This window comes from Boleophthalmus pectinirostris, unplaced genomic scaffold (assembly GCF_026225935.1).
Source record: "Boleophthalmus pectinirostris isolate CB_2022bp ecotype Guang Dong unplaced genomic scaffold, ASM2622593v1 HiC_scaffold_8, whole genome shotgun sequence".
Taxonomy (NCBI): Eukaryota; Metazoa; Chordata; class Actinopteri; order Gobiiformes; family Gobiidae; genus Boleophthalmus; species Boleophthalmus pectinirostris.
In genome coordinates, this window is record NW_026571515.1 from 14,553,014 (window position 1) to 14,577,965 (window position 24,952).

Genomic DNA, 24,952 nt, shown 5'->3' on the forward strand with positions numbered 1-24,952 from the left:
AAAAATATGGCATGCATACCCAGTCGAATTCCATACACTTTTGCGTCACTGTATCCACACAGATTTCCTCCTGAAAACGCACGTCTAAATGCGGAATAAAAAGTGGAGACACGACACCACTTTTGCATCTTCTGTTCAGACCGTCATCATGTAAATATAGCCTGAAGTTCACTTGAATGCACTTTAAAGACATCACAGCTGACCAAAGTGCAGGTCATCACGTAAAGCCAGAACCAAACATGACCGTGCAGAGTTTAGTGCTTTGTTCATTGATTCCACAAGAAATCTGCATTTATTTCAGTTCCCCAGATATGATTTTTTTTTTCTTTTTTCCTCAGCAACCATATTTAGTTTGACATGCTTGGACCATGCTTGTCCCTGATTGGCTAATTCACCTGTCAGTCAATCTCATCAGAACTTGGGGAGATTCACGTTATTTTCCTTACGATATGTACTTATTCATTTATTTAATTATGTATATTTGACACCAGTCGCTTGCTATTTTTGTTACTTATTTAGAATTTATTATTACCATTTATATCTTTTTTACTCTTTGTTTTTTATATTATATTGTGATGTGTGAGCTACTGTGTCCAAATAATTTTCTTTGTGGATCAATAAAGTTTGTCTAAGTCTAAATCTAAGTGACCAGACTCACATTTTATTAAATATTGAAGTACATAAACTCAGTGAGTACATAACAGTCTGATTCAAATACATCACAGTGGTTTCTAATATTGTCACTTTACTTACAACTGTGCTTCTATAGGACATTGAAGAAGACGATGATGAAGACTGTGAGAGTCCAGTGGGCAGCCCAGACGCTCCGCCCAGTTTCTCCAGAGTCATTTACATCACAGGAGATAAACAGGAGGTAATACAGTCTTTAAATGAAAGTAAAACTGTCAGTTAATTTACTGTAAGTACATTTAAATATACATGTGTCTGCATTTTAGCTTTTAAGCAGCACTGATGAAGAAACTTACCTTCCTGATGAGGTGATGCAACTTCACATTTACACATTTTATTTATTCCATTTCTTAGAAAGATAAAAACATGAAACTGCATATGCCAGACTTTAATATTTTTCTTATTATTACTTAGTCTGGTGGGATAGTAGTATAAAATGTAATATATTAATCAGTTAAATGGCAGCTTGTGGAAAAAAGCTGAGAAGGAAAGAATAAAAACAGAGGAAGTTAACACAATAAAGGTCTATTTATGGCCTTTGCTAACATTCCTGTTTTTCTCTACATGTCATATCTGCTGTCCATGTCCAACCGGGAAGTAAAATTATTTTTATTAAGTCATGCAAATTTTCACTAATATAAATATAATGATGTCGATGTGACTATGTTGTGAAATTAGTAAGGTTGCGTTTAAAATCTGGTACTAAATAGGCCACTTGGTAATATAAAAGGAAGTAAAAGAGTGTTTTTAATTATCATATCGGAATCGAGTTTGAAATGTATCGTGACAACACAAAAAATTAGTCTGACAGGGAATATTTACTGTAAAAACAACATCTGCCATCATCCAACATCATCTATTTATGAGTGCACAATTCGTGTATCATTCGTTCATTCCTTTTTCAAAATAAAACCAAAAAAAATGAAAAAAACAACTGTTTTCTTCATTATTTGTCTCCAAAACCAAAATGAAAAAATGGATAATGATTTGTTTTTTCAGTTTTCGATTTTGTGTGTAAATGAAAATGGAAAAAAAGGATAACGGCCGTTTCCGTGACTTGAACTGCAATGCGGGACTGAACCAGGACTGAACCAAGACTGAACCAGGACTGAACCAGTACTAAGTGTTGGAAGTCCTGGTTTAGTCCTGGTTTAGACCTGGTTTAGTCCTGGTTTAGACCGGGTTCAGTCCTGGTTTAGACCTGGTGGAGACCTGGTTCAGTCCTGGTTTAGACCTGGTTTTAGACCTGGTTTAGACCTGGTTTAGACCTGGTCCAGTCCTGGTTTAGTCCTTGTTTTAGACCTGGTTTAGACCTGGTTTAGACCTGGTCCAGTCCTGGTTTAGACGTGGTTCAGTCTTGGTTTAGTCCTAGTTTAGGCCTGGTTCAGTCCTGGTTTAAACCTGTTTTAAGTCCATTTTAGTCCTGCTTTAGTCCTGGTTCAGTTTTTTTCCCACCATTTTTTCCCCATAATTCATTTAAACACAAAATTGAAAACTGAAAAAACAAATCATTATCCGTTTTTTTCATTTTGGGTTTGGAAACAAATAATGAAGAAAATAGTTGTTTTTTCATTTTCTTATTTTGGGTTTTATTTTGAAAAACAAATGAAAAAATTATCCAAGGATTGCGCATGACTAGTTTGTTTTCAACCAATTTTTCATTTACATTTATCGAGCGTATCTGTATCTTTTTACAGCCAGCTATTCTAATACGCACCTGTTCCTGGCAAGACGAAAAAAACGATTTGGGCTCTTTGTTGGGAGGAGCTGGATACACAAACTGTTACCCTCCTCCCATGTATGAAGACAAGGATGTGGACTCTCATGGTTAAGAAATGTTGATAATTTGTCAAACATTTACAAGTCAAGTGTGTCTATTGTCATCCTGGAACTTACTTTGTGTCTTTTTATGCAACACAGACAGTAACGCTGAAGAAGACCCAGGGGAGAACGGTGAAGCTGTGCAGAGTCAGGCTGAAACTGAGGCCCCGGCTTCAGGTCCAAGTGGTCTGGTCGTCTTTGGTCTTTTGGTGCAGAAACACAGCTATGTCAGCGCTCTGATCATAATGATGGTAAATAAATACTCTGCTAAAACTTCTATGATAAATGAGACAGGATAAAAACCAAAATAAAAGGTGGTTATACACTTTAAATATCTTAAAATAATCGAATACGAAACACATTCTTCCTTCAGATGGTACTTAGCTTTTAAGTTTGTGGGTTTGCCTCACTTAAAGCTAATTTTGTCCACTTTTTTTGTACATCTTTGGGTAATTTCTTGTGTAGAACTACAATGGAAATGACATAGTTCACTTTATGACCTGGTTTAGCCCTAGATTAGATCTGGAGTTGTGTTCTTGACCTGATTTAGATCCAGTGTTACCCTAAAAACCAAATCTTTTCTTCAGTGGTATCTGTGAGAAGTGAGAGCCACTGGCCTACACATTATTTTATACTACTACTACTACTACTACTACTACTACTACTACTACTACTACTACTACTACTACTACTACTACTACTTCATACACAATAAGTATTTTTGGTATTTTTCAACCAGTAGTTTTAATGAAGTATTTTTTAAAGTTATGTTAATACATCAGTTTCATACATTGCATCCATGGATCTATTAAAACAACTGGATAGAGTATTTGCTGCTTGTAGTTGCCTCCAGTTGACGTAGTGACACTCACTGGAACTTCAGTGGAAAAAATCTCCTGGGCTGAGAGAGGATTTTGCTCATAGAGGCAATGTAATCACAAACTGCTTGTGTTCGGCTGACAGGGACCTACAACTTTCAAAAATGTTGGATTTTGTGGTAATTTTTACCTATTTTTAGATTATAAACTTTTTCTCAGCTCAAAATCCTTCAGTTGTCTTAAAAAAACACTTTATAATCATTAGCTTCAGCTCCGCTCTGCTTTGCTCTAGCTCCACTGTCTCTAATTGGTCAAAGAGATCACATGATACAAGAGCCTGCGCTCCATGCATGTGCTTGTGTACATTCGTGTGTGCCCGCGGAAGAAAAGACACTACTGCACATGCTCAATCGGCCCACAGCCACTGGAAGAAACTCACCACGCTAAAGGTGAATCTGGAATCTTCCACCATTGAGCTCAGCCCATTGATTTGAATGAGCGGTCATTTTGAAACCCCGAGGCTTGATCGCATCAGTATTCAAAGCAACAACAGTCTTTGTCATGTAACGTTATAAGAATGTTTGTTAGCATCTGTTAAATGTGGCTAAGTTAACTCTAACTCTTAACTCTTTTTATGATTTTGTTAATTTTGTTGTATAGTTGCGTAGTCTTATTTGTCTTAAACAAAGGGGTGAGTGATGCTAGTTACTTAGTTAGCTGTTGTCTAGTTAGCTTCTCGTTAGTAATCCACCCAAGCCACGGGATCTAAAAATGGCTGCCCATTCAAGTCAAAGGGCCAAGCTCAGTGTTGCAGGTCTTCAGATTCGCCTTCAGCCGGGTGAGTTATTCTGTTGGCTCCCTGCCCATTGAACATGGACAGTAGTGCTCAAGGAGCGCGATCTCATGCATCACGTGATTGTTTTGACCGATCATAGTGAGAGGAGCTAGAGTGAAGCAGAGTGGAGCTGGAGCTAATGATTATAAATTATTTTTTAAGATGACAGACACATTTTGAGCTGAGAAAAAGTTTATAATCTGAAAATAGGTCAAAATAGCCACAAAATCTGACCATTTTTACAGTTGTGGGTGTCCTGTCACCCGAACATGAGCAGTTTGTGATGATAGAGCTATATACGAGAAAATGTTGCTTTTGTTTACGTCCGGCTTTTCTGCACGTGTGCAGTGGCTGGTAGACAAAAAGTCAGTTGGGCTGCTCGTTTGTGTTGACAGTTGCGTTGCATATGTCTGTCATGAGAAAACTCCTTTTATTTTGAAGTAGGTTTTGCATTTAATAGTTTTGACATTCATCATCTTACTCTAAGTCACTGGATGTTGAGGATCAAAAATGTTACTTTGAAAAGTCAAAACTCGCCGATAACTGTTGATGATGTTGATGTTGTGCTGTTGTCTGACGATTGTTGATGTTGTACTGTTGTCTGACAATTGTTGATGTTGTACACCGATAACTGTTGACGATGTTGATGTCGACTTGTTGATACGGATGCTTTTTGCCTACCAAAATGGCTAACATGACATCATCGTGTTTTCTCGTATGGGAAAAGTCGTTTCTTGGCCGAAGGGATTTTTTTGCTGTAGTACCAGTGAGTGGCCACTACGCCGACTGGAGGCAGCTACAAGCAGCAAAACCCTCTCCAGTTATTTTAATAGATCCATGAATCCGCCTAACATTAACTCAGCATTCAAAAGTGTGCCTGTGTATGTGACTATAACCCGTGCTTCCGACATTTCACAAGACAAAGCTTTTTAAAAAGACACATTTTAACTCTTTCTGTCTCACTTTATTTGCAGATATGGAGTATCACCTACAATAACTGGCTGACGTTCGCGCTGCTGGTGTGGTCATGTGTTATCTGGATGATGCGGGACCGACGGCGTTACGCCATGATGTCGGCACCGGTGTTGGCGGTGTACGGGACGGCGCTGGTGGCTCTGGGTTTCCTGAGCGGACTGCGCCTGAGCCGGGCAGAGCTCTACCCTGCCCTGCCGCCCGCCGTCATCGTGGACTTCGACCTGAACAGTTACCACCCCGCGCCCTGTGTGCACCTGGGGGCCAAGGTTGGAGACAGAAAACTCTTTTAAAGGGGCACCGTGTAACTTTTCTGGTGGTGGGGCTTTATGAACATGTTACTACTTTGCCTGTTACTCTCATGATAAATATTTTCTTCTCCCCTGAAAACTATTCTATATCTACAATATTACACTCAATTTCGATATTAAGAAATAGACTTGATTAGGGGCATTCGATTAAATTTTCTTAATCAATCGTCGGGAGAATTAACAATTGATTTTTGATAAATAATTAAAGTTTTTTATTAAAATGATCACAATTATTATTACTATCACTAATCTGCATAAATAAACTCAACTTTACAACATATAAACCATAACGACTATAGAGCCACATCAGCCCATTTGACATTATAATGTGTTTAATGCAGCTTTGACACATTTGTTTACGTTTTACAGAAACAAAACTTAAAACTGCAAGGCTCATTTGCATAAACTATAAGCGCTGGAAAAAACAAAACAAAACAGCTTTTCTTGTGCGCTGATGCGGTTCAGCTTCTGTCGAACTAAAGGACATGACTCAGTGGAACTTACGTTAATGCTATGACAAAATATCTGTGGAAATGTGTTGCGTTTTTTCCACCAGCTTCATAAATCTGTCACCATCACCAAAACTTCAACCAACAAGATCGACTAACGATAAACATTCTGTCTATGAAGAATTTATCCACAACTATCAAGGTAAGAAAGATGAAAACATAAAGGTGAAAAATGACTATGTTGAACAACGTTATGGTCATGAATAAAACATAAGTAACTTAGACTGATTCTAGAATTAAAATTAAAAATCGATTTTCATAATGTAGATATTTGCATAGACAGAGAGATTTGTGCAGTTTAAATGCCAGACATGTAATCTGTGAACATCTGTAGCATTCGAACTGCACAAATCTCTGTCTATGCTAATCGACATCATGATAGTGATTTTTAATTTTAATTGTAGAATCAGTCTGAGTGAACAAATTACTTAATAATGCATTACTTATTACTTATGTTTTATTCATGACTAGAATGTTAGTTTTGCTCAGTAGTTCACTAATGCTTGTCGTTGTTCTCCTTTAAGTTTTTGTCTTTCTTCCCTTGATAGTTGTGGATAAATTCTTCATGTTAGAACGTTTATCCTTTGTGGACCTTGTTGGTTGAAGATTTGGTGATGAGGCAGATTTATGAAGCTTTTGGAAAATACTCTTCACATTTCCACAGATATTTTGCCATAGAAAATCATTAACGTAAGTGACGTTTACCCTACATCTCTGCACTTCCGGCCATTGTGAAAAAAGTCTATTAGTATCTGAATTTTGGTACTTTCTTTTAGTACTTACTTACATTAAAAAAAATAAATGTTATGATGATTTGTTTAAATACAAAGCAGAAGGAATAGTGTCTTTGTGGATGAAAAAAAATCTTTATTACGACCCAAAAAAATTAGTCCCAACATACTTAAGAAGGACACAGAAATCAAGTTAAGGATTAGAGATGTTTTTTATTTTTCAGACTTTGCAGATGTTTTGGAATCAAAAATGAAACCCTTAACCCATGCCCAAAAGAACTAAGAAAAGTAACAACAGAAAGGGAAAACTAGGGAAAAAAATGCTACAAAGAATATAGACAATAAAAAACGGGGAAACAAAAGGTGCTGAAGCATAACATATGGCTTTTACTCTGAATACACAAACTAGACTCTCTAAAGTCACACTGAACACCTGCATGTTTTGGTGATGCTGTAGGTTCTGTACAGCTTCAGTTTTTGGCTGATGTTTCGTCAGCAGCTGAAGGAAAGAGCTGAGGCACAGAGTCTGAAGGCAGAATCTCTGGATGAACTTAAAGTCATGTCAGGTACATTTGAGTCCTCTACTTTCTATTCAACAGCAATAGCGTGTTTGTTTGATGATCTTTTTGTCTGTTTTTCTCAGAGGAGGAGAGTCAGCCTTCTCCACTCGTTGTGATGCTGATATCAGGTGTGAAAGGGATACTGGTCAAATACTGGATCCTCTTCTGCTGCTCCATGTTTTTTGTGGTCAGCTTCTCTGGAAAGGTACTGCACATAGACCTGAAAGATTTAGAAATGTAGGAATTTATAGAGTCACAAAAGAAATTACCTAGTCAGAGTCGCCAGAGTGACACAATACAATTCTTAAAATGCTTGTGTGAAATAAATCTGCCTATGGATTTCGAGCTTTTCTAGTCATTCTCCAATGTTACAGCAACCCCACAATTTTAAGTAAAAAATTCTTCAAATCCGGGAGAACTCATTTACCAGAACCCCATGAATAGGCCATGCTGCTTCTACACATGCTAATCTAAAAACAGGAATTAAAACTGCATACCAAAACTACTCATGTGAATGTTTTCTTTTTATTTTAGGTGGTTGTTTACAAGATCCTCTACATCGTGCTCTTTCTCTTCTGCGTTGTCCTGTACCAGGTTTGAGGTTTTTTTTTTTATCAGTATGTACAAAATGTGTGTGTGATTATGCTTTTTTTATTCTGTTAATCTTTCAACTTGCACGAGTTTAACCATAACCAAACCTATACTGGATAAAGAATTTCTGGTGTCAAAAACAGCAATGACACAAAACTACTGTATATGATTTAAATATGGGTCATTATGCTCTGGGGTTTTAATAGCTTACACATAACATATTTTCCTAAGTAGCTAAGAGTTTATCATGCCATCTCTTTCATTATTTTGAGTATTACCTTGATATGAAAAAGGAAAATCAGTTTCTATAAGAAAACATAGCAGTAATAACCCGTCTGTTCGTCTTTCGCTTGTCGTATAGTTTATCTGTGTTGTGTTGTGAACAAATGGTCAGGACACAGTGCTGTCTTTTGTGGTTTTAATCTGCATGAAACAAAATATGTACTGGTCAGGAAACCTCTGCTCAACACAGCGAGCAGCTCTACAAGGAGAGAAAGTCACATTAACATCTAAAAGTTATCTTCTGTCACGACATGTGCAAAGTCCACTACTGTGTCATAATTTATACATTGCGCAGAATATTAGCTCATAAATGTTCTGGATGACATAAATAAGTTGTACAATTAGGCTGTGATCATATAATGAGTAATTAAACAGAAATACACAATTTTTACTGACAGAGCTAAAATCAGTGTCCCACCTCATACTTGTCTCTCATGAACTGGCAACGTGCTCTTGGGACCAGGGACACTTATCACTACCGGTCATCACAAGAGGACGCTACTAAACCAAAATATATTAGTCCAATAAATGTAATGACAAGTGGAATAAAATATCAGGTAATCACCGTTACACCTCCGCTCAATTTCATTTCTCTCCAGCGACTAGGTCAAGAATACACTAGACTGTTCGCAGAAACCCTGGAAGTTGTAGACGGTGCACCGGCCAATCAGCAAAGAGCTAAACCAACCCGAGTTGCAACAGCAGATTGCATACGCTATCCTCCTTTGGATTTCCTTTGTCAAATACAAACTTTGCATTTTTGATTGCACCTTTAATTCGCAAGTTCATCTCACAGAAACAACAATGATCGTTGACAGGCATGTTTACTCTCTGCTTTGTTTGCTGTTGTGCCGGAAATTACACAACACCACTGAGCGCTCCAGCGCATTACATACGTCACGACCAAACAGCAGCGATTGGTTAAAGGTTGTATAGAGGATTTTCCAAAGAACGAGAAGTCCAGCGACTGTTTGTCCTTTTTCAAATGTTGCGCATGCGTGAAACCACTCCCCCTCCCCCACAGCTCCCGACGTAGAAATGCCTCCTCCTTACACCAGAAAGAGGTTTGTTTCTAGAAAACAAGTACTCATCGCTGCACATGACTTGTAAACAACTAACTACAGTGTTGGTTAGGCAAGGCGGAGAAGTGAGGAGCGGGGAGAAGAAGCGGAGAAGGCGGAGCGGGAGAGGAGAGGGGAGAGGGGAGCGGTGCGCGGAGATTCCGTGCGCGTAGAAGAAGTGAGGAGCAGGGAGAACAGCGAAACGGGGAGCAGGGAGAGGAGCAGGAAGGGGTGCAGAGAGGGGTGCGTGGAGATTCCGTGCAAATGAACTAGCTACTACTACAACACGCAGCAGCAAGCGGACTCTTTCTTTGCATTGAAAATTACGTTTTCAGACATAGGATATCGCTTTCATGTCCTGAAAAACGTTTGTCTAGCTCTTGGAAATAAAGTACGTTTTCATAATAAGCAGAAGTTACCTGTCCAGGAGTAATTTGGCGACCAGTGTGTCAGTCTTTAGACCCTTTGTCTGCTTCAGTCGCGCCATTACTGGAATGAATCTCCAAGAATCACCTTAGTTTGGCTTCGCTGCTTTTCCCCTTGTCTTCTTCTTTCAGTGACCTCAAAAACGGACTTTCTTTTGCGGCTAACTGCTCGTAGATTCTTGTCTGCCATTGCAACAAACTTTGTGCTAACTAAGATATAGGTCAAAAAAGCCGCTAAGAACTGTTGCGTTGGTGGAGTAAACAGCGTCTGTGCATCTTGCGTCTGTGGACTGCGTGACAGGCGTACGTAAACCAAGTAATGCCAGCACACAGGCAAGTCAGTTACACTAGAAACATAGGGAGTTTGATTGACAGCCTATCGGCTAACAGATAACGAGGCAGTCTCGTTATCTATTGGCAAATGTTTAGCTGGCCTCGCCACGTCCAGAGGTTGATGAATTTTTATTCTCTTTTTTTTGGTCATCATAATTACAAGGCTACTGCATCTCTATAATGCTATCATGGACAATTTGAAACAAAAAAAAAAAATCCTCCATACAACCTTTAAATAAAAAAAGTACCCACCTACCGTCAAGCGAACAAACCCTAATGCTGCGAGGTCAGACGGTTTCCACGAAGTGAAACCGGCTGATGAATCAGACTAACATTAGGTTGCAACAGTTTATAAAAGTAAATCCTTTTTACTCATAGGACATAAGGTTAATTAAATGTTTCTTTTAATAATACACAACACCAGCTCTGTCAATCCTCTGTTTAGTTTCACTTCTCAGGAAGCTCAGTCTTAATGCTTCACCTCCTGGATCTATAATAAGAACTGCATAGGACACTCCAGATTGTATTATACTTCCATGAACTCAGAGCAGGGCTAAGTTAAGTCTTACAAAGTTAAATCTCCCTACAAACCCTGACAAATGACACATTTTTACAGCCACAACAATCAGTGGAGATTGTTTGATTGATTGATTGAGACCGGATTTTCGAGCCCAAGAAGTGCCAACTTGAGCATCATGATAGATTATAGGTTTGGAAAGGTGTCATGTTTTAGGCTATGTTCAGACTGCAGCCTGAAGTGACCCAAATCTGATTTTTTGGCCCCTATGTGACCTGTATCTGATCTTTTAATGACAGTCTGAATGACACAGATCTGATTTTTTCAAATGCGACAGAGGCCACTTCAATATGTGGTCCTAAAACTGATACATATCTGATCTTTTGACATGCGACTTCAGTCTGAACGGCCAAAGTGCATTCATCCGACCTACACGTTATCAACAAGCCACAAATGTCACTATTCTGCGCTGAAGTAGGCGAAAATTGTTAATGAACTCCGTGTCATTGAAGTGAAGCACATCGCCACTCACCACTCTTGGCTACGTCTCCACATCCATACGTTCCTTTCAACGGACTGTCCCACAAAATGCCACGGCTAAAAACCTCGTCCTTTTCCTTCTCAATCTCCTCCTTACAACAAGTAAGTTGTTCATGTTCTGGCTCCGATACGAGAGGAATTTTAAAATCTCCAGGTGCTCAATGCTCACGTCCATGTTTGGACAACTTCCGTAAACACAGAGCACGCTCGCTGCGGTTGACGTCGTCGTGTCCTCCAGTGAACACGCGGGACACTTTTGGGCGTTTAATGTTCACACTGGAGATCACATACAAGTCGCATTTAATTGGAAATGTAAACGGCCTCGCAAAAACATCAGATTTCACAAAAAAATCCAAATTGAGTGTTAAGCCCTGCAGTCTGAATGTAGCCTAAGTTGCAAATGAATCTTTTCTAGCAGCAGTCAGATGTTATTGTTTTGCCTGGAATGTTCCACAGACAGGTGGCGCCACTGGGCCGAGTTACAGGTGAGATCTGCAGAGACAGGAGAGAGGCTCATTTGCAGAATTAATTAAGCAGGTGGTGGAACCCGTACCAGAAAGTTTACACATATCTGAGTCTTTACACACATTACAACTGCACCACCCAGCCCTAAAAATGACCAGATTACAGATATTGATTTTGACTCACTCGTCCATTCTTTTATGTTTCTCCGCTGATTTCCTCTCCCTGTCTTTTTTGCTGATGTTTTAAAAAACGCAGTCTGCAGGCACTTAGACATTCTCCTAATGGCTGCGGAGGTGACGTCAGGGAAGACAGATTTAAGAGCGTGATGGAGGAAATCTGACCAACATGGTAGTAACTGTGTTAAAACTGTGGTGTTTTTCAGGACAGACACATCAGGGGCACATCAGTACGGTGTCATTTTACAATTGCAAATTATTGGTCAGGTTTACTGCCTCAGAATTCCATGGACGCCACCAGTAAAGTCCTGAAACCATTTTATAGTGACCACTACCAGCTAACCCAGGTCTAACCCAGGTCTAACCCAGGTCTAACCCAGGTCTAACCCAGGTCTAACCCAGGTCTAATCCAGGTCTAATCCAGGTCTAACCCAGGTCTAATCCAGGTCTAATCCGGGTCTAACCCAGGTCTAACCTTAAAAACCTTTAAAAACACACTTTTACTCTGGCTTTAACCTGGCATGAGTCTTTTATTGATTTGTCTTCTATTTCTATTGCTTGATTTACTCATTTATTTTTATAGTTTATTTTAATCATTGTATTAATTAATATTTTGCCTACTTTGTGCAGCACTTTGGAGAGTTTGTGTTGGTAAAATGTGATATACAAAGATGTATTGTAACCTAGGACCGACTCAGGTCTAACACAAGTGTAACCAAGTCAGGACCGGTTCTAAGGAGATCAAATCAACAGGACGCTGGTCCTGAAACCAGGTCTAACCCAGGTCTAGTCCTAGTTGTGTGAGCATTACAGTGTCCCTTGTCATCAGATTTACTTAAACTACTTCTTCAACCTAGAACATCTTATAACCAAATTACATCCTATATTATTGTTGTGTGTTTGGTGATGTGACACTTCTTTCATGTTTTGTGATGGTGGGGTTGTTTGGAGAAGCCTTTGGAGCAGAATCACTGGTTGACAGTCCCTGGGAGTGTGACGCTAACTGTAAGCTCTGCTCTGTCTGAGGCTTTATTTAGACTTTAATCTGTGCTTTATCTTAGCACAATCTGACTAGAAAGAACTCATTTAGCTACAACAGGAACTACAGCGCAGGAGTTGATTTGTTCTGTTAAACAAGTCTCTTACACATGTTACTCACATTCACCATTTTTATTGTAAATCAAACTCCTAAACAGGACCGTGAACACTCGTATTGATCACAGGTTCCTCAGAGGTGTGTTGTGTTTTTTTAACAGTACCAAATGTTCTGATGTCATTGTACTGAATAATATTTCCTTTTCAGACGCGTTACGATGTGTGGCGCCGCATCCTGAAGAACTTCTGGGCCGTGGTGGTGGGATACTCCATGCTGGTGCTGATCGCCATCTACATGTACCAGTTCAGGAGTGTGTCCGCTCTGTTCAGGCAGATCATGGGCATGTCAGAGGACGGGTGAGTCTGTCTGCAGGCAAGTGAGAGGTAGAGTTAACATCTCCATGGAGAGAGTTATGTGGAGAACCCTCTACCGAACAAGTTACATAGTGCAGCTTTAATATTTGTATGATATTGTAATTGGTGTGAAGTACTGAATCAGTTAGTGTTGGAATTGAGTTTGAAATTTTAGTATCATGACAGCACAACTTGTTATAGCTTTAATTATTATTCCACTGTGTTTCTCTGCAGTCTACGTGACCTTGGTTTGGAGCGTTACGACACAGTGGAGTTGTTTGCTCGCATCCTGCTGCCTGCTGCGTTTCTATTGGCCTGTATTCTCCAGCTGCATTATTTCAATGCCGACTTCCTCGCTCTCACCGACCTGGAGAATGTCCCAGTGCGCCAGGCATCCAGGTGCACCAACGGTTTTCACAAATCAGCTTTACCTACATGCATTTAAGCAACTCATTTTCAGACATCCTCACTAACCATGCACAGCAAGATGGATTCATGGGATATTTGTGAGTTCACAAACTCCATCTAGAGGTGCTCCCGCTGTTCAGTTTAAAATCACCCCCCACAGTAGTCAGCCCAGTCACAGGGCGTCTATGGCAGGGGAGACGTTTCTGGAGACATGACGACAACCTCAAGCGCCAGACCTACACCAGAGACTTTGTATATAATATATAAACCGCCCTCTCTGGGTGGGTGGAGAATCCCTGCCTTAAGTGGGAGAGTTCAAGTATCTCGAGGTCTTGTTCACGAGTGAGGGGAGGACGGAGCGTGAGATTGACAGGTGGATCGGTGCAGCGCCGGCAGTGATGCGGTCGCTGTATCGGACCGTTGTGGTGAAGAGGGAGCTGAGTCGAAAGTCAAAGCTCTCGATTTACCGTCAATCTACGTTCCTGCCCTCACCTATGATCATGAGCTCTGGGTAATGACAGAAAGGACGAGATTGAGGATACAAGTGGCCGAAATTAGTTTCCTCCGCAGGGTGGCTGGGGGCTCTCTTAGAGATAGGGTGAGGAGCTCGGGCACATGGTAGGAGCTCAGAGTAGAGCCACTGCTCCTTTACATCCAGAGGAGCAGCTGAGGTGGCTTGGGCATCTGTTCCTGATGCCTCCTGGGTGCCTCCCTTGGGAGGTGTTCTGGGCATGTCCCATTGGGAGGAGGCCCCGTGAAAGACCCAGGACATGCTGGAGGGACTATGTCTCTTTGCTGGCCTGGGAATGCCTCAGGGTTCCCCCGAAGGAGGTGGAGGAAGCATCTGGGTTGATGGAAATCTGGGAGTCCCTACTTAAACTGCAGCTCCCATGACCCGGGCCCCGGATAAACAGAAGAAAATGGATAGATGGATGGACAGAAAAGTTACTGTACTGGAATACAGTTACTCAAAATGAGTATTCAGAGTACATATTTTCAGTACATGTCTTTAGTTATTTCCCAACACTGTCACAGACTCACATAAAGACACAAATAAATTGTTAATTTTCTCTCCGTAACGTCTGTATAAACACTTGTACGAATAGGCTGTATGATCATAAACACGCTTTGATTGCACGATGTACAGTTGTGTAGTTTAAGTGCACTTTATGCTCTAATCATTGTTTTTATTTCCTTGTTTTTAGTGACGAGGAGCTGAAGAGTTCAATTGCCATAATAAGAGACATGTAAGTGTCATTTTTTTTGTAAATGACACGATTCAAGTTTTGTGACAGTTACATTTTGCTTTCTGTTTTTCAGCATCAAGGAAACCATTACGAAGTTGAGAAATAGGTATGATTCCACTACTTCATGACTAGGTTTTATTGTTAGACTTTGTTTGATTAGTGAACATGTATTTTTTTTTTATATTTCAGACTGGCGAAGGAGCAGATGGGAGAAGGCAAAAGCCAGGACACTCTGAACAGTGTGGGGCTCCAGACGTCTTCAGAGAAAGACCCTGGGGAGGAGGCGAGCGAGGCGGGAGACGGTAACGGCAAGAGACATTTATAAGTCACACTGGAGTATAAGTCACAGGGAACACCCAAACAATGAAAAAAGTGCAACTTACAGTCTGCAAAACATGGTACATGCAAATTGTGACAAGGTGACCCAAAAAAATCTCTTGCGACCCACCTGAGGGTTGCGACCTAGTCTTTGAGAAACACCGGTTTAGACCTCTACAAAACTGTTCTGAAATACATGGGATTCTTGTATTAGTTTATCAGTTCAGATTTCAGTCTATAGTCTCTCAAATCTTTATGCTTCTGTGAACCAAATCCTGATTCAAAAACATAAGTAGCAAACAGATTTTTTCATACAGCCAAGCTTATGTACAATAAGTGTCATGTGTAAATATATATATATATTTTTTTGTAAGAGGATGGATGGTAGTAGTAATAGTAATAGTAACAATTTTGTGTACTCTCTATTACCCACTTTTGTGTTTGGTTGCAACCCAATGATCAAACATACAATTAATTAAATACAAACTCTCAAAATAAAACAGCAATCACATGTATTTCAGAACCTGTTTGTGCAGATCTAAACTACAGGGTTAGCAGTATTTATGCAGAAGATTTTGTTGTTTGTGGAGGAAATTATGGTACTTCGAAAATTGCAGGTTTGCTAAATAAGTTAATCTTACAACCCTAATAAATGGCCATGTCTCTTTTTTTCTCTTCTTGTTCCCCAGAGCGCCCTCCCAGTCCGGCTGTGGACCAGTGGGACGTGATCGTGGACAGGGCTAGTCTCCTCTTGTACCAGGGTTTGTCAGGACTGCGCAGGTTTCAGGAGCTTCTCTGGAGACTCATGGAACTGCACAATCTCAAAATCGTGTCCGCTGGAATCATCTGGGTCTCACTGCAAGAGGTGTGACATGGTTCTAGTTTTGTAATATATTTTAATGTTTTTAATTATTCTAATATTATTTTCAATGGCTGAACCAATTAGATATGTAGTTTAAGTAAGCATACGAGAACAACGAGAAGCTGTGTGTGTTATGCAGTATTAACTCACTGACCGTGGTATAACTGAACAAGCTACCGAGGGGAGCTGGTGGACAAAAGTTTAAAGGGTTTGAGCAAAGAGGAAATTTGTGAATGGAGTGAATTTGTTAGTAAGAGAAAAGAATGGGGTTGATGAAAGTAGAAATAGTATCAAAACTAGATACTCATTTGAGCTGGTATCAATACTAAACACGTCACATTCACAGGACAGAAATTTTCCTGAATAGCTTTTAGAGATGAATCTGAACAAGTATAAGAGCACACAGACTAGTATCGAACTAAGAACTGAACTAAGAATATCCCAGGATTAAACCAGGACTCCTTCTTCTTATTTAGTTATTTACAGCACATATTAATGAAGATTTAAAGTGTAAATATGTAAAGATTATAGCCAGCGTGGCTAATTTCCATCTTCAGTCCCTCTGCAGGTTGATGTGAAATCATCTACAGGACAGAGAAAATACAACAACAATCACACAGTAGTACATAACACCAGAACACACACTATACATAGTTAGTTAGTTAGGTAGTTATCCATCCATCCATCCATCCATTTCTTCCGCTTCTCTGGGGCTGGGTCACAAGGGCAGCAGTTTAAGCTGGGACTCCCAGCCTTCCTTCACCCTGGACACTTCCTCCAGCTCCTCTGGGGGGATCCCAAGATGTTCCCAGGCCAGCCCAGAGACATAGTCCCTCCAGTGTGTCCTGGGTCTTCCCCGGGGCCTCCTCCTGGTGGGACATGCCCAGAACACCTCCTGAGGTGTGCCCAGGAGGCATCCAAAACAGATGCCCGAGCCACCTCAAATGCTCCTCTTTATGTGGAGGAGCAGCGGCTCTACTCCAAGCTCCTCCCGTGTGACTGAGCTCCTCACCCTATCTCTACGGGAGCACCCAGCCACCCTGTGGAGGAAACTCATTTTGACCACTTTTATCTGTGATCTCGTCCTTTCGGTCATTTCCCAGAGCTCATGACCACAGGTGAGGGGAGGAACGTAGATTAACGGTAAATCGAGAGCTTTGCTCTTGTGCTCAGCTCCCTGTTCACCACAAAGGTCCAATACAGCGACCGCATCACTGCCGAAGCTGCACCGATCCACAGCGCTAGTTAGTTAGGTAGTTTATTTTTCTTCTATCAGTTAACATAATCATTAATCATAAACTAAAATTTTAAAAAAAGGATAATGATCAGTTTTTGATTTTGTGTTTAAATGAATAATGGCAAAAACGGGAAACGGCCATTATGCGTTTTTTTCATTCTTCATTTAAACACAAAATCGAAAAAGTGAAAAAATTAATCATTATCCATTTTTAAATTCTGGTTTTGGAGACAAATAATGAAGAAAACAGCTTTCTTTTTTTTTTTTTTGGTCTTCTTATTTGTGGTTTTATTTTTGAAAAACGAATGAATGAATGATACACGGATTATCATCACATACTAGTATCTGTCGTGTCTTTGTTTTTCTCTAGGTTTCTCTGATGAACATGCTCTTTCTGGTCTTGTGGGTCTTCGCCCTCCCGTTTCCACGGTTACGACCTTTGGCCTCGAGTATCTCCGCCGTTCACGCCTGCATCATGGTGGTGTGCAAGATGTTCTACCAGCTCAAAGTCATCAAGCCTCTGGAATACTCGTCCAACTGCACGGCTGTGAGTAGAGGACAAGACAAAGATTTTAAAAAAATGTTCAAAGGACATATTTTTGGACAGCCCTGGACAATAGTTTATTTTTTTTCAATAACTTTCTTCATGTTTCTATAGCTTGGATTGGAAGCCTGATACCCTCTTAATTTTCTGTGTAGATAGTTGTTTTTGGATGTTGTCTTTTGAGTGCAGTTTGGGTCGAATACGTGGATACTGATACTTTAAGAGCTTTTACCACACTACGTTTTTGGTCAAGTGATCGATGTCTTTGGTTGACCAAGAATTTTTTAGCCAACTACAGCCCTAAACACCCAAAAGCATTTACTGTATTTTTCGGACTATAATTCGCTCCAAGTCGCACCAACCAAAAATGCATAATGAAGAAGAAAAAACATATATAAGTCGCACTGCACTATAAGTTGCACTTTTTGGGGGAAATTTATTTTATAAAATCAGGGACCAAGAACCAACATTTCATCTTGAAAGTCAAGTTATAGTAATAACAATAGAATAAACATCAACAGGCTGAATAGGCGTCTGGTATGTTAACATAACATATTAACTGTTCTTCAGATAACTAGAGAATAAACAACAGAACATACGGTTACCAAACTCTCCATCTCACTCCAAATCACTAAATCCATTGAATCCATTGAATTCTTCATCCTCCGTGTCACTTCTAAGCAAATCCACGCAACGTCGGTTGTCACTGGAGTCCAGGCATGGCTCAGCGTTTTCCCCAGTCCCTCACAAGTTTCTCGCTCACTCCAAACTTTCTTTTTGCTGCTCGATTACTGTTTTCAGCTGCATATTTCACTACTTGCAGCAGATTTTTCTGCAGGAGACATGCGAAAAAACTATACACAAGCCTAGAGTGCCCTCTTGTGGCTGTCAGTGTGAAAATTTTAATACATAAGTCGCACCGGAGTATAAGTCGCAGTAAACACCCAAACCATGAAAAAAACGCGACTTATCGTCCAAAAAATACAGTACTGGTTTCATGTACTTATCTGATTTCGGTTCTATGTTATAATCTTGTTTCCTCATCAAAAAATACCTGGAGTTGTGTTTTGTTTTATTTTATTGTTTGTTTTATTCACAGATGTTTGATGCATAAACTCTGAGTTCTTCTCTTAGACAGAAAACACTTGAGGCAAATCTCTTATTGCTCCAGACTGTCGATGTAGATGTCTGTGTTGATAGAATAATGTTTGAAGTAAAACTAACCTTGCATCGCGTGAATCGTCGCATGTTGAGGGACTATTTTCTCATATATCAGTCCACCTCTGCAGAGCTTTCTATCAGGAGATACAGCTCACTGCTGCTCAGCCATAAATCCTTCAAATTCAAGGTTGGTTTTACTTCTGAAATTATTCTATCAACACAGACATTTACATGGACAGTCTGGTGTAATAATAGATTTTCTTCGGGTGTTTTGTGGAGTGGGTAAGACTGTTTTTAGTGGCAGGATACCTATGACTATTGACATGCACTAGTCTAGCACCAGCGACCTCTGCAAATACAAGGACTGGATGGAATATTTTAAAAAGTGTCTTCACGCGTCTCCAACACTCTGGCTCACTAGGAAATGAGGCCCTATGTCCAAAATTCCAGACTGTCCCTTTAACCATGTGTATAAAACGTAAAATATTTGCTGCCCGGTAAAGAAGTGGTCCAAACAGCAGGACATACAGTATCTTGTTACTGAATATTCTTTTCCTGTCCTGTCCTGATTTTTCTCTTAAATGTGTGATGATGCTTCTGTTTGTGTTTGTGTGTGTTTGTCAGGGCCTGCTGCAGTCCAACAGTTCCTTTCTGGAAGAGGAGGACTTGAGGAGTAACATGGTGGAGCTGTTGAGGAGGTCCATCCTGTACATTGAACCTGTGGACCCGGTGTACTGGTGCGGGGCTCTGCGGAAGTGTGAGGGCCGGATCCTCCCCTGTCTCAGAGTAACTCACACATATCTGTCATTTTTACTTTTGAATAAACTAATTATAAACTTAAAAAACATGTTAATGTGTTGTTTTCAATTAATATAGGATTTAAAAAAAAAAAAAAGATCATTTAGGGCAGGATCTTTTCACCTACCCTGTTTCCCACCCATTTCTTTATATATACTTTTTCTGTCCTATAGTGACCTGAGACATGAGGGACCAGGACTGAACCAGCACTAAAACAGAACTAAACCAGAACTAAACCAGGATTGAACCAGCACTGAACCAGGACTAAAACAGAACTAAAACAGATCTAAACCAGAACTAAACCAGGACTGAACCTGGACTAAACCAGGATTAAAACATGACTAAACCAGGACTGAACCAGGACGAAACCAGGACTAAAACAGGACTAAAACAGGACTAAAACAGGACTAAAACAGGACTAAACCAGGACTGAACCAGGACTGAACTAGGACTGAACTAGGAGTGTCAGGACGGGCTTGGAGGTGCACCCGTGTAGACTGTCGGGTGACCGCAGGTGAAAGGGCCGGCACAGAGCTCTGTGGTCTGTGGTGTGGGGTCAGTGCAGCTGTCGCCCGATCGCACTTTGCGGACACCCTGCTCCGCGGGCTCAGGGTTCTCTCTCTCACTCTGAAGTCCAAGATTAGTCCTGGTTTAGTCCTTGTTTACACCTGATTTAGTCCTGATTTAGTCCTGATTTAGTCCTAATTTAGTCCTGGTTTAGTCCGGGTTCTGTCCTGGGCACATGTGTTGTAGCCTGTGTTTTATGTTCTGTAGGTGATTATAAATGGTTTTAATCTTAATAACATGATTCTGCATCATTTTGAGTGGGGGAGGGGGTTAGGGTGACGTCATGAATCGGGTGCCCCACTTAACAAATCCCCACTACACCACTCATCTACATCATAAAAGTGTACAGTACCTTGGAGCACAGGTCATTTATTTTTTTTTTTATAAGTTCTGTCTTGCTTATACACTCTTCATTTCTTTCTGACACAACAGATTTTGTACTTTTAATTTCACAATTGCTCTTATGAAATATTATTGTCGTGTTCTATTACCCATCACACAGCTCGCTTCTGTCTCTCTCTTGTTGCAGAACCACCTGATGATTCTGGGGCTGCTTGTCTTCGAGGCGACAGTCTTCCGTCACCAGCTCTACTTCCGTCTCCATAATGACCTGAAGCCTCCTCCCTTCACCATCCTGTTCCAGGGAATCACCCGGCAGCACCTGGACCACGGCGTCGCGCCCTGCGTCAAATACTTCATCAACTTCTTCTTCTACAAATTTGGACTTGAGGTATAAAGTTCGTCTCTGGTGGACACATCGAGGGCTGAGAATTAAATAGTGTAAAAACAATAAATAATTTTTTGCTTGCATTTTTGCTTCATCAAATGTAAGTAGTATTTAAGTGCCATTTTTTGTTTAGTACCTTTTACATCATTGTTTCCCAAAGACTGGGCCGTGACATCTCCGCGCATCCCCCCGCTCTTCACTTCTTCTGCAGCACCACCTTGCTTAACCAGTTTTCTGTGGGAAACACTGATTACTGTTAATGCTTGTTGAAAACTTGAGTACTGTATTTTTTGGACTATAAGGCCGCACTTAATTTTTTGAAAAATCAACAAATCAACAGTGCGCCTTATGTATTACCATATTTTCTGGATTATTAGTCGCACAGGCCAAAAATGCGCAGACCTGGTCTGGTCCTGGTTTGGTCCTGGTCTGGTCCTGGTCTGGTCCTAGTCTGGTCCTGGTCTGGTCCTGGTCTCAGTCCTGGTCTGGTCCTGGTCTCAGTCCCGGTCTGGTCCAGGTCACTGTCCTGGTCTCACTTCAGGTCTGGTCCCGGTCTGATCCAGGTCTCAGTCCTGGTTTGGTCCCGTTCTCAGTCCTGGTCTCAGTCCTGGTCTGGTCCCGGTCTGGTCCAGGTCTCAGTCCCGTTCTCAATCCTGGTCTCAGTTCCGGTCTGGTCCCAGTCTCAGTCCTGGTCTCAGTCCTGGTCTCAGTCCCGGTCTGGTCCCTTTCTCAGTCCTTGTCTCAGTCCTGGTCTGGTCCTGGTCTGGTCCCGGTCTCAGTCAAAACTAGCATGCTAACAGGTATTTCCTGATTATTAAGTAGCAGACAGAATGACCTAAATATCTGTACTCAAACACAGGGCCTTTAACGCGTACGCTTGCATTATTTTCACTCGTTTGCGTCCCTCGTCCTCCACAGGTGAGTCTGATCGTGGCGGTGAACGTGATTGGTCAGAGGATGGACTTCTACGCTCTGCTCCACTCGTTCGCTCTGCTGCTGGTTCTGTCCCGGAGAAGGAGGAAGGCCATTGGGGAGGTGTGGCCCAAATACTGCTGCTTCACGGCGGGGCTCATGGTGCTGCAGTACGTCCTCTGCATCGGCATCCCTCCTGCGATCTGTGTTGGTACGGAAAATGTCGACTGAGTCCACTGAGACTCACAGTGAGGCTTTAAAGCCTGGGCATGTGGATGTAGAAATATAAAGAAAACTACCACTAAATAAAATTAAAGGTGCATTATGTACATGATCTGACACAGAACTTCCTACAACTCAACAAATGATTTGTTTTTTCAGTTTTCGATTTTGTGTTTAAATGTATATTTTTGTGACTTAAACTGCGGTGCTGGACTAAAACAGAACTAAAACCGGTCTCAGTCCTAGTCTGGTCTTGGTCTCAGTTCTGGTCTGGTCCCGGTCTCTGTCCTGATCTCAGTCCTGGTCTCAGTCCTGGTCTCAGTTCCTGTCTGGTTCCAGTCTGGTCCCATTCTCAGTCCTGGTCTCAGGACCAGTCTGGTTCCGGTCTGGTCCTGTTCTCGATCCTGGTCTCAGTTCCTGGTCTCAGTCTCCGTCCCCGTCTCAGTCTTGATCTGGTCCCGTTCTCAGTCCTGGTCTCAGTGCTGGTTTGGTCCAAGTCTCAGTCCGGTCTTTTCCCCGGTCACAGTCTCGGTCTGTTCCAGGTCTCTGTCCTGGTCTCAGTTCTGGTCTGGTCCCGGTCTCAGTCTTGGTCTCAGTCCCGTTCTCAGTCCCGGTCTCAGTCCTGGTCTCAGTTTGGTCTCAGTCTCTCAGTCTGTCCAGTCTGGTCCCGTCTCAGTCCTGGTCTCAGTCCTGTTCTCAGTCTCAGTCTGGTCTCTCAGTCCTGGTCTCAGTTTTGATCTGGTCCCGTTCTCAGTCCTGGTCTCAGTGCTGGTCTGGTCCAAGTTTCAGTCCCGGTCTGGTCCCATTCTCAGTCCTGGTCTCAGTCCCGGTCTGGTCCCGGTCTGGTCACCCTCCACTGTGGGCGCACCTCCAGGCCCGTCCCAACACTCAGTACTGGTTTAGTCTTGGTTTAGACCTGGTTCAATCCTGGTTTAGTACTGGTTCATTCCTGGTTTAGTCCTGGTTCAGTCCTAGTTCAGTCCTAGTTCAGTCCGGCATCGCAGTTTAAGTCACAGAAACGTTATTCACATTTTTTCATTTAAAAACAAAATCGAAAATTGAAAAAACAAATTTTGGTTTTGGAGACAAATCATGACAAATCTTATTTTTGGTTTTATTTTGAAAAACAAATTCCACAACATTGTATTTATATTTTCATTGTTGTCCGTATTTAACTCTTGTGGATTTATTTGTCTTTTGTCTTGATTTTCAGACTATCCGTGGAGAACTGCGTATCGACCTCTAACCTCCAACGTGATCAAGTGGTTTTACCTGCCGGACTTCGCTATGAGACCCAATCCCCTCTTCATATTCTGTAATTTATGATTCCTTTAAAACTTTTTTTTACGTAAAGCTCCGATATTACGCAAAATCCACTCTGGAGAGGTTTTAGCCAAGTTATAATGTTGTGACCTCCTCAAAAACAGACCTGGAGTTGTGTTTTGTTTCATTCACACATGTTTGAGTAACAGTGTTGGGAGTAATGTGTTATAAAAGTAATGAATTACTGTAATGCGTTGCTTTTTGCTGTACCGCAGTAATGTGGGAGTACAGGGAAACATTTTTAAAATATTTTACTCGGTACAAAAGTCAGTAACGTGCGGCACAATGCTTTTTTAACCTGGACTGAAGTGGTGGATTTTTCATTTTTCTTCATACAAATTCGCTTAAATCACCGCGATATCAGCAGAGGTGAAATTCCAGAGACGCGCCCGTGTAGACCGTCGGGTGACTGTGAGCGAAAGGACCGAACAGCTGACGCCCGATCTCACTTTGCAGATACCTTCTTCCACGGGCTTGGGGTTCTCTCAGCAGCGATTCCAAGTTCTAGACCAGGGGTCGGCAACCCGCGGCTCCGGAGCCGCATGCGGCTCTTTAGCACTCCCCTAGTGGCTCCCTGGAGCTTTTTCCAAAATGAGTGAAAATGGAAAAGAAATTATTTTTTTGGTTGTTGTTTTAATATGGTTTCTTTAGGGGTAAAACCCTCGTTCATTTCTGGTCATGGATCTGATCCATCAGCTGTGTGTGCAAATGCAAACAGATGAAAAGTGTTTCAGCAGAACAAATAGATGAGCTGAAGTGTCCGGTGCCTCCACCTGAGAAGCGCTTTCCCCGAAAAAAAACAAAAAACAAAAAAACACGTGCGCAGACAGATTCACGCTTCTGTCCGGATGCTTTGCACCCCATCGGAACCAGCCGCGGTCGAGCACGGAGGACCGGAGCAGCCCGGACCTGTGATCCACAGCGCATTCTCGCTTTTCCCGAACCAGCGCACAGATGACGGCACTGAAGCACTCAGACCCAGTCTTTTGCGTGCTGCTCTTGCTCGCCCCCGTCTGGAACCAGGACATGGAGGACGCAGCCTCTGGACAATCTGACCAACACTGGACCCACAGCCCCGTCTGGAGGAGCTGCGTGCTGACTGCTCGCATGTGTTTAGCGCTGCTGCCCGAGTTCAGAGCTTCTGCTTCAGGTTTATTTTATGAGTGCTCCTATGCACGATCAGAAGAAATGCGACTGCTGCTCTGAATGCTTCCATCATCGTCGTCAAAGCAACAGGTAAACGTCGGTCGCACTTTCAGTGCGTCAGCTCTGTTTATCTCAGTTTACACGCAAACGTGAAACTGGAGTTTTCCAAAATCTCCACTCTAGCCGGAGTTTTTAGAAAGATTCGTTTTCAGAGGCGAATTAACGTGTAAACGATACAAACTCAGCGAAATGTCTCCGTTTTAAAAAATACCCATGTGCGTGTAAACGGGGCCTAAATGACAAAGGAATAAACACTAACCACCTGATTTCAGTGGCTACAGATGGCGCACTGAGTATGAGAGGGTCGCAAAAGGGGTTTGTGTCATCATGAATG

At 41.6% G+C, this 24,952-nt stretch overlaps 1 protein-coding gene across 1 annotated transcript in view; it reads left to right on the forward strand.

Moving 5' to 3' along the window:
• si:dkey-11f4.7 (piezo-type mechanosensitive ion channel component 2) overlaps positions 1-24,952 on the forward strand; it is an 87,335-nt gene that overhangs the window by 20,200 nt on the left and 42,183 nt on the right. The window contains exons 9-27 of the mRNA XM_055165796.1: positions 770-874; positions 957-998; positions 2,388-2,517; positions 2,611-2,762; positions 5,139-5,405; positions 7,145-7,253; positions 7,331-7,452; positions 7,782-7,841; positions 12,941-13,089; positions 13,321-13,485; positions 14,700-14,741; positions 14,815-14,847; positions 14,931-15,043; positions 15,749-15,924; positions 17,529-17,705; positions 19,488-19,649; positions 20,758-20,958; positions 21,874-22,078; positions 23,303-23,404. Coding sequence (XP_055021771.1) covers positions 770-874; positions 957-998; positions 2,388-2,517; positions 2,611-2,762; positions 5,139-5,405; positions 7,145-7,253; positions 7,331-7,452; positions 7,782-7,841; positions 12,941-13,089; positions 13,321-13,485; positions 14,700-14,741; positions 14,815-14,847; positions 14,931-15,043; positions 15,749-15,924; positions 17,529-17,705; positions 19,488-19,649; positions 20,758-20,958; positions 21,874-22,078; positions 23,303-23,404 — 2,512 coding nt within the window. The remainder of the gene's footprint in view (positions 1-769; positions 875-956; positions 999-2,387; positions 2,518-2,610; positions 2,763-5,138; positions 5,406-7,144; positions 7,254-7,330; positions 7,453-7,781; positions 7,842-12,940; positions 13,090-13,320; positions 13,486-14,699; positions 14,742-14,814; positions 14,848-14,930; positions 15,044-15,748; positions 15,925-17,528; positions 17,706-19,487; positions 19,650-20,757; positions 20,959-21,873; positions 22,079-23,302; positions 23,405-24,952) is intronic.